The sequence below is a fragment of the Sapajus apella genome, unplaced genomic scaffold (assembly GCF_009761245.1).
Source record: "Sapajus apella isolate SASKATOON/1434 unplaced genomic scaffold, GSC_monkey_1.0 scaffold36, whole genome shotgun sequence".
NCBI lineage: Eukaryota > Metazoa > Chordata > Mammalia > Primates > Cebidae > Sapajus > Sapajus apella.
Window position 1 is genome coordinate 27,391,622 of NW_022436976.1, and position 14,897 is coordinate 27,406,518.

At 34.5% G+C, this 14,897-nt stretch overlaps 1 protein-coding gene across 6 annotated transcripts in view; it reads left to right on the top strand.

The window, feature by feature from the left end:
* OMA1 (OMA1 zinc metallopeptidase) overlaps nt 1–14,897 on the top strand; it is a 77,625-nt gene that overhangs the window by 38,604 nt on the left and 24,124 nt on the right. For 5 of the 6 annotated variants that reach the window (XR_004274660.1, XR_004274662.1, XR_004274661.1 and 2 more), the window contains exon 8: nt 6,349–6,498. The exons of the other annotated variant lie outside the window; for it this stretch is intronic. Coding sequence is in view for 2 of the 5 variants with exons in the window: in XM_032296852.1 (XP_032152743.1) it covers nt 6,349–6,498 (150 nt within the window). In the remaining 3 variants the exon portion in view is untranslated. The remainder of the gene's footprint in view (nt 1–6,348; nt 6,499–14,897) is intronic. 6 annotated transcript variants of the gene reach the window in all.

A 14,897-nucleotide genomic window follows, 5' to 3' on the forward strand; every position in this document is an offset into this window, starting at 1 on the left:
TAGAACTGCCTAAGTAATGGCAGTCTGTGTCAGTAATGGTGGACTGTATTTGTAATGGCAGACTGCCTCAGTAATGGTGGACTCCCTCGGTAATGGCGGACTGCCTTGGTAATGGTGGATTGCCTCGGTAGTGGTGGACTGCCTCGGTAATGTCGGATGCCCTTCCCCCCAGAGAGCTGGACTGTCCCGTGTCCAGCTGTGCTTGCTGTGAAACTCTCAGTCTAGAGCGTTTCAGATTGCTGGTCTTTGTGGGGGTGGGACCGGCCAAGCCAGATCACCTGGCTCCCTGTTGCAGCCCCCTTTTTTTCAGTTCAATGGTCGACTCTGTCTCCCAGGCGTTCCACGCGCCAGTTGAAGCTGCGCTCAGATTTGTGTGAGTTTTTGTGCGGAGTCCCGCTGCACCAGCTAAAACAGCCATGCTGGAGACTCATGGCGCTTTTCCGCCCAGGAATCTCCTGGTCTGTGGGCAGTATAAATTCATTTGGAAATGTGTTGATCACTCACCCTCTGCGTTTTCACTGGGAACTGCAATTCAGAGCTGTTTCTATTTGGCCATCTTGGATCTTCTCCCCCTTTGCCCATTTTTAAATTGGGTTTTTAGTTTTTTTGCTATTGAGTTGTAGAAATTCCTTATGTATTTTAGAAATTAACTCTTTATTAGATATTTGGTATACAAATGGTTTTTCCCATTCCATAGATTGCCTTTTCACTCTGTTTCCTTTACTGTGCAGAGCTTTTTGGTTTGATGTAGTTCCACTCGTCTATTTTTGCCTTCCATTTTCTGTATTTTTGGTGTCATATTTACAAAATCATTGCCAAGACCAAAGTCATGAAACTTTTCCCTTATATTTTCCTCTAGGAGTTTTATAGTTTTAGATCTTATGTTTACATCTTTAATCCATTTTTAGTAGGTTTTTGTATGTAGTGTAAGATAAGGGTCCACTTTCATTCTTTTGCATGTGGATATTCAGTTTTTCTTGCACCATTTGTTGAAGAAACTGCTGTTTCTTCATTGTGAAGGGTGTGTGTGTGTTTGTGTGTATGCATGTGTGTGTTTTTGAGTAGGGTTTTGCTCTGTCATCCAGGCTGGGGTACAGGGCATGCTCACAGCTTAATGCAGCCTCGACTTCCCAGGCTCAGGTGATCCTCCTACCTCAGCCTCCTGGTCCACAGGCATGTACCACCACACCTGGCTAATTTTTTGTAGAGACGATTTCACCATATTGCCCAGGTTGGTCTTGGACTTCTGGTCTCACGCAATCCATGTGCCTCAGCCTCCTAAAGTGCTGGGATCACAGATATGAGCCACTATGCCTGGCCTCCCATTGTGTATTTTTGGTAGCCTTGTTAAAGATCTGTATTTGTGTGGGCTTAACTTCGAGTTCTCTGTTATTTTCTGTTGACTGAGTGGTTGTCTTTATGCAAATACTATACTGTTTCAATTACTGTAGCTTTGCAATATATTTTGAAATCAGGAAGCATGATGCATCTAGTCTTCCTCATCTTGAAGATTGCTTTGGCTATTTTGGGTCATTTGTGGTTCCATATGAATTTTAGGATTGTTTTTTCTGTTTCTATAAGAAAAATGGCAATGGGATTTTCATAGAGATCTCATTGAATCTGTAGATCACCTTGGGTAGTATGGATATTTTAACAATATTAAGTCTTACAATCCATGAACATGGGATGTCTTTCCATTTATTGGAGTTGTCTTTAATTTCTTTCATCAGTTTTTAAAAATAGTTTTTAGTGTATAAGCCTTTCACCTCCTTAGTTTGGTTTAATAAGTATTTTATTCTTTTTAATGTTTTTGTAAGTGGAATATTTTCTTAATTTCCTGTTTGGATAGTTTGTTGTTAGTGTGTGGAACATAACTGATTTTTGTATGCTGATTTTTGTACCCTAACTTTATTGACTTTGTTAGTTCTAGCAGGGTTTTTGTGTGTGTGGAGTCTTTAGTTTTCTACTTATAAGATTATATCACCTGAAAAGATAAATCATTTTATTTCTTTCTTTCTGATTTCAATGCCTTTTATTTCTTTCTCTTGCCTAATTGCCCTGGCTAGGACTTCCAGTGCTATGTTGAATAGAAGTGGCAAGATTGGACATCCTTGCCTTGTTCCTGCACTTAGAGGAAAAAAATTTTGTTTTTCACTATGAAATGTGATGCTAGCTGTGGACTTTTCATATATAACCATAATTATCTTGAGATAATTTTTTTTCTATTTCTAGTATTCGAGAGTTTTTATCATGAAAGAGTGTTTAATTTTGTCAAGTGATTTTTCTACATCTATAGAGATGATCATGTGATTTTTTATTCTGTTACTGTGGTGTATGACATTAATACATTAATTGATTTTTGTGTGTTGAACCATTCTTGATTACCAGGAAAAAAAATCCTCCTTGGTCATAAGGTGTGATTCCTTTTAATGTGCTCTTGAATTTGGTTTGCTAGTATTTTGTTAAGAATTTTTGCATTTATGTTCATCAGGGATATTGGCCTGTAATTTTTTTTGCTATTGTCTTTGGCATAGGTATCAGGTTAATGCTGGCCTCATAGAATAAGTTTGGAAGTTTTCCCTCCTCAATTTTTTGGAAGAGTTTGAGAGTGATTGACATTAATTCTTTAAATGTTTTTGGTAGCATTCACCAGTGAAGTCATCTGGTTCTGGGCTTTTCTTTGTTGGGAGGTTTTTTTATTATTGATTCAATTCCATTAGTTATAGATCTGTCCATATTTTCTGTTTTTTTATTATTCAGTCTTGGTGGGTTATATATTTCTTGGAGTTTATCCATTTCTTCTAAGTTATCCAATTTGTGGGAGGAAAATTGTTCAGATTAGTCTCTTAATGATCCTTTGTATGGTATCAGTTATAATGGTATGTTGTAATGTGTCCTCTTTCATTTCTGATTTTGTTGACTTAAATCTTCTTTTTTCTTAATTACTCTGAAGATTTGTCAGTTTTGTAAATTTTTTCCAAAAAGCTCTTAGTTTCAAGTTTTTTCCTATTTTTTAAATTCTCGCCTTTATTTCTGTTTCAATCTTTATTATTTCCTTCCTTCTGCTAACTTTGGGCTTCTTTTTTTTTTCAGTTCCTACAGGTATAAGATTAGGTTGTTTATTTGTTTTCTTTCTTCTTTTATAAAATGTAGGTGTTTATCACTATAAACTATCCTCTTAGAACCGCTTTTGCTGTAGCCCATCGGTTTTGTTATATTGTGTTTTCATTTTCATTTGTCTTAAGATGATTTTCCTTTCTTTTTTTCCTTTGACCCATAGGCTGTTCAGGAGTGTGTTGTTTGAGAGTATGCTTCAGAATTTCTGTTTGGTACTTTTTTACATTTTCTGAGTCTTTGTTGAAATTCTGACATTGTTCATGCGTTGTTCTGACCTCATTGAGTGTCTTTATGAAGGTTATTTTGAATTCTCTTGTCAGATAAATAATATATTTCCCTTTCATTAGGGTCAGTTTCTGAAGATTTATCTTGTTCTTTTGTTACATATTTTTCTGTTTATTTTTTGACTCTTATCGTTGATATCTACACATTAGGAAAAAACAGCAACCTCTCTTAGTCTTTACAGACTCTTTGTACGGGAGAAGATCTTCACTAGTCAGCACAGCAGAGATTCTGAGAATCTCTCAAACTTTCATGCTAGTACAAACTGCTATTTTTGTTCTTAGCAGTCCCTAGGCATCTAGGGTCATATCTGGTCCATCTGGTCCATATGCTGTGTCCTATCAGTGCTCCAAGGCAGATGAGACAGAAGCCAGTCCCTTGGGCAGCCCTCAGAAATGTTAGAGTGTTGGACATGTGATCTACCGTTTCTCCCCCATCCCTGCCCTGGGAGAGGCTGGGCTTTGGAGTTTTTCTCCAACTCACTTGATGCTGAACCTTAGGGAGAGAGTATGGCAACTGCTTGTGTGCTTATTCAAACTGCTGTTGCTGTTATTACTGGCCCCCTGTCATCTAGAGTGTTCTAGATTCCATCAGTGCTACAAGGGTGGCAAGACAAAAGCCAGTTCCTAGGGCAGCTCTTAGAAAAGTTGGAATGTTAGATATACAAGCCAACTTTTTCCTTCCTTAAGGAGTGGTGGGGAGCTGCAGGTGTTCTTATGATCATGTGGTGCCATATCGGAGGTACATAATAGCTCTTGGAGATTATGGTGAGAGGGTATCTCCAATTTTTTACGAGGTTTGATGTGGCTTGTTTCATACTTGTGCAGGTGCAGAGCATTGCACCTAGTTTCAGGATTTCTCACAAAGGGAATTTGTATATTATTTTTGAATCAGAGTGTTCATATGGGGAAGGAGGGTTCAGGGCTTCCTATTTTTCCATCTTGCTGATGTCCACCCTGTTACTTATTTTTCCTAAGTTGGAAAAATGTAAATCAGATACTCATTTTGGAAACACAATTATCTGACTTTAATGGGTCTTTGAACTGGGTTTGAGAAATATAGACAAACTCAACACTCTTATCTTAACATTAAAGTAGACATCTCAAGTCCCTTTTTAATATTTTTAGTTTGGAATACTTTCTAGTCTGTTGGGATAATTAATTTCTTTTTCTATTTCTGCATATCAAATATTGCTTTAAAGATTTCCTTCAACTGTGTTACTTAGAGATTGAATAAGGAAATGTTTTGTCTTTTGATTAACAGTTTTAGGCTTAAAAAATTAGATAAGTATGCTTTTTGCTTATATAGCAGATAGACTTCATATTAGATAATTCATGAATTTGTAGTCCATTGAAATGTTTATCTTCCAGTTTTCAGAGGGTTTTTTTGTTTGTGTTAGAATTCTTTCAAATGATTTTATATTTTAATGGATTATTTTAGAAGAATACTTGTTACTCTCAGCTTGTATTTTTATTGTGAATGTGATTACCTATTATTGAGGTGCATATTCCCCTGTGTATTTCTAATTCAACATCAAATAATTATTTCTGTGTAGGTAGTTATGTTACAAACATATTTTATACATAAGCACACACACATCTTGCATATATAGATTTGTACTTATGTGTACAAACATGAATCATATTTATGTTTGTGATATACATTTATCTTGTATATTCCTGTTTATATACATATAAATATGTATATCCATATCTTTGCAGCAGTGTATAAAGTACCTTGACTTCTTTTCAACTTAAAATACTCAGAGATCTTAAAGAATTATATTTCTTTAAATATTTAATAAGATTTACTTGCATTTAAAACTTCTTTATTTATTTTGCTAACATTTGGAAATGTTTTAATGGTATTTGTTAAGAAATTATGTAGGATGGTTGTTGACTAGCATGCAGTGTTCTATTAATATATTTGCCTTTGTGATTTCACAATTACATTATTATAAGCGTTTTTGAGGGAACATTTTAGTTAATATAATACATATATATTTTTCTTAGTTTTAATCAAAAGTAAAATGGTTGGGAAATATAATTACTTGTTTTCCAGTTACGTCTTATAGAAAGAATAAGTTAAGAAATGTGAATAAATTGAACAAATTAATAAAATATTAATAATCCACCTTATGGAGGATTTTAAAATAATTTTAATTATACAATAATGTATTTTAATATATTTAAATTAATATATTTTAATAAAAGTCCTGCTCCCTCTCCACTATCAAATACCTCAGGTACATTCTTAGGGTAGCTACTATTAAACATTTCTTAAATAGCTTCCCAGATATGTTCTGGGCATATACAATTATATATGTCTGGGTATATATATTTGAGCGTATGATGGAATTGTGCATACACATGCACAAAATCTACATATAGTCTTCTAAAAAGTACTAATGTACTTTTATATTGTACTTTTACAAGGTATTGTATTTTATAAGGTATAATATGAATTAAGTATATTCTCCATATACATTGAGAAAAGTGGGTAAATTGATGTACACAATAAAAATGTCTTCTTTTAAGTTTATTTGAAGTTTTTTTTCTGATCTAGTGGCATAGAAGTAAAGTTTTTTAATGTTTTAATAGGTTATATTTTAAAAACCTTATTTTTATGAAAACAAATTTTTAATTTGTGTATAATATTTTACCCTTAATATATGTTCTTTATATCCATCATACTGAAAATAGTGGGTTATCTTTGGGGAGCAGGATTATTATGAATGTTGTATGTGAGGAGGGCAGGCATTCTCTTATTTCTGTACTGTGATATCATATTGTTTGAGGTGGGTCTTTTTCTAAGCAATGATTATGTTCTACTTTTATTAAAATGATGATAGAAAATGATTTTAAAGCATGTGGTGACATAAAGTCATGTTTTTAAGAAAATATTCTCAAAACTGAGCTCATTGTGTGGCTTTACTAATTTTGGTTTTAGGCTTGTGTGGACATAAGAGCCAGTTCAGTGTTTTGGCAGCAAATGGAGTTTGTTGATAGCCTGCATGGGCAACCCAAGATGCCAGAATGGTTATCTACACACCCTTCTCATGGCAATCGAGTTGAGCACTTGGATAGACTTATACCTCAGGTGAGTTGACACCACAGAAGGAAGGATGTTATTTTTACCGTATCATTTATTTGTAATGCTGTCACTTCTTTTGCTTTGTAAGAAGAGTTCTAGTCTATTAACTGTTTTGATGACTATAATTATGGATGATTAGTTTTCAAAAAGTTTGACTGAAAAGCAAAATTCTGCTTGTCCACAAGTCTTAGAGAATAAATTACTGTGTATGGTTGACTTTTCTTACTAGTAAAGGTTTAACCCCTTTAATATGAGACTCTAATTTTAACTGACTTGATGAAAGTTTAAAACTCAAGGCATATTACGTTTTTTAAACATTGATGATAATTTAATCTTTCCTTGGTTATTTAAGCTTTTTGTTAAAAATACCAGTTAATGAGTTGTGTAAAAGTTTTGGGTCAAGTGGATATTAATTGTAGTAGTGATGTTGGAATTTGTTTTTGTTTTTTTTTTTTAGGAAAAATCTCTTCATGTTAGTTTGTTTCTGGTTTTTTTTTTTTATAAAGATAAGAGGGAACCATTTGCTCTCTGGCTTTTCTTTTTGTAGAATTCATTAGTAGGTCAAGCTGAGGCAGCTTTCTTCCAAGTAGTTTTCAGTATCCTCTGAAAGTCTTTTGATTTGTTGACATCATTCCCGATGTGTTTCATGGTTTCCATATCAGTACAAAATGGATATTAGGCATCTCTGAGCCAGCTTACACGCCCTTTTCTATCTCACTCGTATTAAATTTTGGTGGGTTGTTATGAAAGCAGCACATTTTTTTTTTAGCAATTTAAGAATTGGTACTGGGCCATGTGCTAATGGATAGCACAATAGAGCCAGGTATATTATAGAAATATCTTTCTCATGCCTGTAGTCCTAGCACTTTGGGAGGCCAAGGTGAGTGAATCACCTGAGGTCAGGAGTTTGAGACCAGCCTGGCCAACTGGCGAAACCGCGTTTCTACTAAAAATACAAAAATTAGCTAGGCATGGTGGTGTGCGCCTGTAATAGCCACTCAGGAGGCTGTGGCAGGAGAATCACTTGAACCCTGAAGGCAGAGGTTGCAGTGAGCCGAGATCGCGCCATTGCACTCCTGTCTAGGTGACAGAGTGAGACTCTGTCTCAAAAAAAAAAAGAAGTCTTTTTTAGTATGACTTCAAATTCAGCCCAACAAATGAACAAATATTGAGTACCTCTTAAAAGAAAGAAAGAAATGATGCTAGATGTGGGGTATACAAAGAGGAATAAGACATCGTTATTGATATTTACAGGATGCTAAGATACATACAAAATGATTTTTAATACAAGGATGTGATTTATTCTAAGAAAAATAAAAATTTAGTGGTATGCAGTTTGAAGGAAGATGAATCTGAATCTAGTTTGGGATAAGAAACTAGTGCAAGATTTATCCATTCATTCATTTTATCAATATTTATTGATACTTATTGATAATCTACTACTCTATATTCTCTTGCTAGGGAATGAACAAAGAACACAACAGTCTGTTCTCTTAGAATTAACGTTCTAGTTAAGTAAAGCAAATAAGAAACAAACATACAGTATGCCAAGCAATAATAAGCACTTTGGGAAAAAATAAAGCAGGTGAAAAGTATTAGAGAAGGGCAGGCAGCAGAGAAGGGGTACTAGTCTATGTTCTGTTGTCAAGGAAGGCCTCACTGATCAGAGTCTGGAAGGAAGCACGGGAACAAGTCCTGTAGCTGTCTAGAGGGAGAGGGAGCCTTTCAGGCTGAGGAAGCTGCTGACGCAGAGGACCTGAAGTGAGAGTGTGTTTGATGTGTTCAAGGAGTAGCAAGGAAGACATTGGGGCTGAAGGGAGTAAAAGAGAGGAAGAACAGTTTAAGATGAGGTGAAGGGGGACCAGACCACGAAGGTTCTTCTAAGCCATTGTAAGAACTTGACTTTCACTTCAAGTGATGGGAAAGCTAGTCGAGGATATTGATCAGAGGAGTGACTTGATTTGACTAATGTTTTATTGTGATCACTGGCATGGAGCAGACTGTAGTGGGGCAATGATGGAGTCAGGGAAATTATTTAGGAGACTCTTATCATAATCCTGGTAACAGATGACGGTGGCTTGGACCAAGATATCTGGTAGCAGAAAAGGGAGAGAGCATTGGTCAGATTCTGGATATTTTTTGAGAGGAGTGATGACAGGATTTGTTGGTAGTTTAGGCATACTTTGTGCCTTTTGTGAGCATTGAGGACAGTTGAGCATGGCTTCTTAACACCTATTTTAGTTTGTTCAGGTTGTTATAACAAAATACCATAGCCTGGGTGGCTTATGAACAACAGAAACTTACTTCTCACAGTTGGGGAGGCTCTGACGTCTTAGATCCAGTTTCCAACAGATTTGATGTGTGGTGAGGGCCCACTTCCCAGCTTATAAACGTCCATCTTCTCCTTATAACCTCACATGCTAAAAGGGGCAAGAGAGTTCTCAATAGCCTCTTATATAAGGGCACTAACCCATTTATGAGGGTTCCACCCTTATGACCTAATCGCCTCCCAAAGGCCCTCACCTACTGATGCCATCACATTGGGACCTGGAATTTCAACATATGAATTCTGGGGGGACACAGGCATTCAGTCTATATCAGCACCTATCTTAACTAGATTTAATTTATATTCTTAACTTGAAGAAAAAATATTTGAGAAAGAAATAGCAGTGAAATTTACCTGATATAATATGTAGTAATTATTCCTCTTAAAAGGGTAGTATAGGCGTGGGACATCATGTATTTCATCAGTAACTGATTGGTACTGAGGATCACTGACTATAAGAGGTTTCTTCATGCTATCCAAGGCCCCAGAGACTTTATTGCACCCTGGAAGGTCTGCCTATCTCTAATGGCATAGTAACAGTATAATTTTCTCCTGGATTTTTTTTCTTTTTCTTTTTGCTCAATGAAATTCTAAAAATATGTGGTTCGTTTAAATTGGATAATGAATTCTGTTAGCCAACTTTTAATGTGAAGACTTCTAAATTCTGAATTGTCATTTCATCATCAAATTACTGAGCTTTTTTGGAGAGGTAAAATCTGTGCTTTAGAGAAGTCTTTAATAATGAATTGATTAGTGAGTAGGAAGAAAAATGGCTAAAGAAACAAATGTTATTTGGGAGTCAGTGATGAAGACAAAGACATGAGACATTTTTCTTCTAAAAATAAACTATCCTAGTTCAGAAACTTAATTTGAAAACCTCATATAATTTCTTATATTCCCCACCCCAAGTGATTAAATTCAATTTGAAGGTAATAAAACTTTATTGCAATATTGGGAATAACTGAGTGGTTGAAGTGAAACTGTTAGTACACAGGTATATTGTTAATTAGAATACACAGTCATAACTCAAAGATTGGAATTCCCTATTATCATAGTCTAATTTCTATAATGAAAGAAGGCAGTTTCTCAGACAGTATATAGAATTAAGTGAGTCTTTATACTACTACTACATTTTAAAATTATATTTTATGTAGCATTTTTTTTCTACTCAAGTGAGTACATTATGTTCTATGTAAGGATTCTGCCCTTCGACATCTCTAGCAGTTTGGTGAAGTGATGTTCCCCTCAAAGGCAGTTGTGAATATAGCACTAGAGTGCACAGACAAGTCCAGGCCAGAGATGAAGATTTCAGAGTTTCAGAGTCATCTTAAAAAAAAAGCGATAGTTGAAGCAATGAGAATGGATGAGTTCATGTAGGAAGTGATTAGAGAAAAAGTTCAAAGTAACAGTATTCCATATTTTCCACATTTATGGGTGAGAGGAAGACAGAGCCTGTGTTGGGTCAGATTCATAGAAGGAGAACCAAGAAAGTAGGATTCTGTGATTACAACACAAATTTTGATCATTTGATTTTTAAACTTTAGCTTATTGAAGATTGTGTATTTTTATTTCTTATTAGATCCTTTGAATAGCGTCACAAAAATATATTGTTTCTTACTGTAGCTTATCAACTTTTAAGATGTTTTAAATATATACTTTATGCATTCAACAAATATTTATTGATCATCTGTTATATGCCAGGTTGTAGGTGATATGAATAGACAAAAATCCCTGTCCTCACGAAGCTTATTCTGCAATAAAGGGAGACAGACAGTAAATTCGGTACTGGCGGCAGGAGTAGGGAGCAAAGGAGAGGGAGAGACAGCTCTCTCATGTCTCTTCTCATAAAACTACTAATCCTGTTGGATCAGGACCCCACCCTTAAGACCTCATTAAACCTTAGTCACTTCCTTTAAGGCCTTATTTCCAAATATAGTTACAGTGGAGGTTGGGACTTCAAAATATGAATTTTATAGGAACACATGAGTCCTTAGTAGACAGTTATGTGTGAGCAGAGATGGGAGGGGTGCTGGAATACCAGTGTAAAATGAGGTCAGTCATCAACCAGAGAAGGTTTGACTGAAAAGCTGATACTTGAATACAGACTTGAAATAAGTGAAGGAGCCAGGCTTGTGGCTGTCTTGGGGAAGGGTTCAAGGCCATGGGGCAGGAGCAACAACAAGAAAACCAGTGTGGGTTTAATGGGGTGAGCAAGGGAATGGGGAGGGCGTGGGCCTTATCGCCCCTGTAGGGACTTTGGCTTTTGTTCACAGAGATGGGACTCTAGTGGAGGGATTTGAGCAGAGGACTGGAGGAGTGACAGGGTCGCTTATGTTTGAAAAGGATGTGACCTACAAAGCAGTGCAATAATATAGTTTTGGATCATTTTAGCATAGTGTATTGTTCAGAAAATAGATCGGTTCCTTTTTTGCTTTGTTTTTAAGTCAAGATAACACCTCACATTAGAAAAAAAAGCAAACCTTTTTTCACATTTGCATTTTTTTAAATGTGAATTTCAAGATAAAACATGTAGATTGCCTGGTTAAATATAATCTTGTGATGTACTAACATTTAAAAAGGATAAATACAGGTTTGTAGTAATATTATTTGTTGTTAATAAGCTGATATGTTATAATTTTATGTACTTGAAATAATCAGTTAAACACATATTCTATATATTTTGATTATCATAACAACTCGGCTGAAAAAATGAAGAGCAGATGTTGTATCAATTTGTTGATGTTTAATAGTATAACAATTTTAAAATTATAGTTACCCTGTTCACACTTTATATATATATTATAATTTGCCCTTGAAAGAGACACCTTATTTAACTTTTTTCTATAAGGATTGTTATAAAACATGATTAGATATGAATAAGAGAAATCTGCTTCAAATATTTATTTTAAAACTGAAAGCATTTAGAACTGGATTTCTTATTCTCCATTTATCAATGCTGTTTCTACCATCCCCTCTTCATTGGATGAAGGGTATGGAGAATGATAGAACATATAGGAAAAATATTTAATTTTAACTTATTCATTGTTTAGGGTTACATTTATAATCATAATTTGAATAGGATATTTTTTTAAATGTTTTAGAGCTTTCAATGCCAGTTTTATTCAGAAACTTGAAAAATCTTTATCAAATTCACTTCATTCAATTTTTAGATATGAGAATCACTTGATGGCTATATTCATATTAATCTCATTTTATTTAGTATCCTTTACACTTTCAGGAAGCTAGGGATTTGGACTCATGTGTAAATCATTCTTATGCATTTATAATTGGACAAAGTAAATGAATAAATCATTAATATTTTACATCTCATGACCAGAAAATATGAGAGTGTTTAACATTGAAGTGAAATGTCGTTGTTGGCCAATGTACACAAACATACACTGTACACCTTACAGAATTTCATTTTGTCTGACATAGAGAGTGTTGAGGAAGGCAAATATCATAGCAGCTACTGTAATTGAATTGGCCTCTGAATCATATAAAGCCAGGAAGCCTGACAGTAACATTGTCTAAACCCTTAAAAAAAACATTATGGTACATGTGATGTGTATCTATTTGAAGCTGAAATGAATGGGCTATTAGAAAAAAATTGCTTTTGAGGGGAAAAGGGAAAGTAATGATATTTTTAGAAAAACATGCTAAAAATATAGAGGTGATTTTTTTTCCCCTTGAAATGTCTTCCTTTCTGTTTTCAAAGAAAGCTTTTAATCCAATCATGAAAACTCTCTGGCATTAATTTTTTCCATTTTTTTCTTTTTTTAAAAAAACTTACTTTTATTTTTTTGTGAAAAAGTAGTTGCTGTTTTACTTGATATGTAGTGCCTGCCAGAGTACTGATGTATATTAGCAGTTGTTTCGTAAATACTTTAGTTGTTACTGGGAATAAATATAGCTAGTTATTTTTTTAATGCAAGTGTTTATTTTTTAATTTCTTAAATTGTATATATTTATGGAGTCCAGTGTGATGTTTCAGTATATGTACACATTGTGTAATGGTTAAATCAAGCCAGTTAACATATTCATCACCTCACATGCTTATTCTTTGTGGCAAGAATGTTTAAAATCTATTCTCTGAGCAATTTTCAAGTATACAGTACATTTTTATTAACTATAGTAACAGTGCTGTACAGTAGATCTCCAGAAGTTATTTCTCCTAACTGAAACGTTATACTTTTTAATATTCATTTATTTATCTATTTATCTGTCTGTTCATCTGTCTCTAGCTTTGTCCCCCAGGCTGGAGTGCAGCGGTGTGATCATAGTTCACTGTAGCTTTGAATTCCTGGGCTAAAGCGATTCTCCCACCTCAGCCTCCAGAGTAGCTAGGGCGTAGGGATATGCCACGATGCCTGTTTTTTCATTTCTTTTCTTTTCGTTCTCTCTCTCTCTCTCTTTCCTTTTTTTTTTTTTTTTTTTTTTTTTTTTTTTTAGCGTTTTGTAGAGATGTGATCTTGCCATGTTGCCCAGGCTGGTGAAACTTTGTACTTTTTGACCAATACCTCCCCATTCCTATTCCCCCATCCCCAGGCTATGGTAATCATTATTCTACTTGCAATTTCTCTGAGTTGGACTTTTTTAGATTCCACATATAAGTGAGACCATATAGTATTTTTCTTTCTGTACCTGGCTCATTTCACTTAGCATGATGTCCTCCAGATATATCCATATTGTTGCAAATGATAGGATTTTTATCATGTTCATATGTTAGGAGTGTTTGATTATAAAATGTTTTCATAGGTTTGCTTGAAGACCTTTCCTAATTATTTTATCATTCCAGAGGATAATTGCCCTATGTCAAGGTGGCCTTAATTTTTAATATTCTATATTTATTTACTTTAAATTATTTACTTCTGTTATTTATACTTAATTACTTTAGAACACTTCAAAAACTAAGACTCCAATTTCCATTGCAGTGTTTGTGAAAGGAAATGAAATGAATTAAAGGATAATTTTTTAAATGGTGAAATCATGAATCATTCAAATATAAAATGAACACATCTCTGAGATTTTATTTAACTCATTAATGAGTGACCCATAATATGTTATAACTAGTTCAACAGAGAATTCAAGAAACATAGATATACATAGGCAGTAAGGAATGCTGAAGTGACTTAGGGATTTCCTTTATAGAGTTTTTGTTCTGTTACTAAATAGCCATGTAGGCATTATCCTTGTATTTCTTTTGTGTCTTTTAAAGTAGTTACCCACTAATCTCATCAATTTCTGTTAAATCTGTTGCATAGTGAGTCTTTGGATTAGGGTCATTGACACCCAACTCCTTAGGCCTTCTGAAAAGTATATGCTTGCTTTTAGAAATTAAGGAAGAGAGTTGGAAATAGAGGTGGTAGTAAAGAGACTAGTTTCATTTTCCAGGAGAAACATTTAAACCTCTCATAAGCTATTTAGATCTAAAAACATAGTCGTAAAATCAGGGGTGAAGTTATAGGAATGCAAAAATGTTAGAGGAGAATGGAAGACAGTGGAAAAAGTTTTTTGTTTTTAACTTTTAGTTTACCATTATTATAAATATTTAAAACACACGTCAAGATAGCAAATAATTTGAAAGCTTAATAAGCCCCTATTTTTCACTCACTGATATTCAACAGTATAATCCTTTTGTACACTTGCTTCATCTATCCCATCTCTGTTTTTCCCAGCAATATTTTGATATAAAGCCCAGATATCAGGGCATTTCACCCCTAATTGCTTTATAGGGAGGAAAAATAATTTTCTCTCTATGCTTCATAGTTCTTAGTTGAGATGAACCCCTGTATTAAAAGACAGACTGACAAGAGAGAAACGGAAGTTTATTAACATGTTTACTTCCTGTATACCTGGGAGATACGGAATGAATAATTCTCCAAGAGGTGGAGAATTATGCTAAAGAGGCATATTTGGGGTGGCATAGTCTAGTCTCCTCGAGTCATATTTTGGAATGATATGTCCTGAACTCCATCAACTTTAGTATGCATTTGAGAAAGTAGTATCATTTTTTTCCATAATCATAACATTATGCCTAAGGAAACTCAGTAATTTCTTAAAATTAAATATTCTGTCT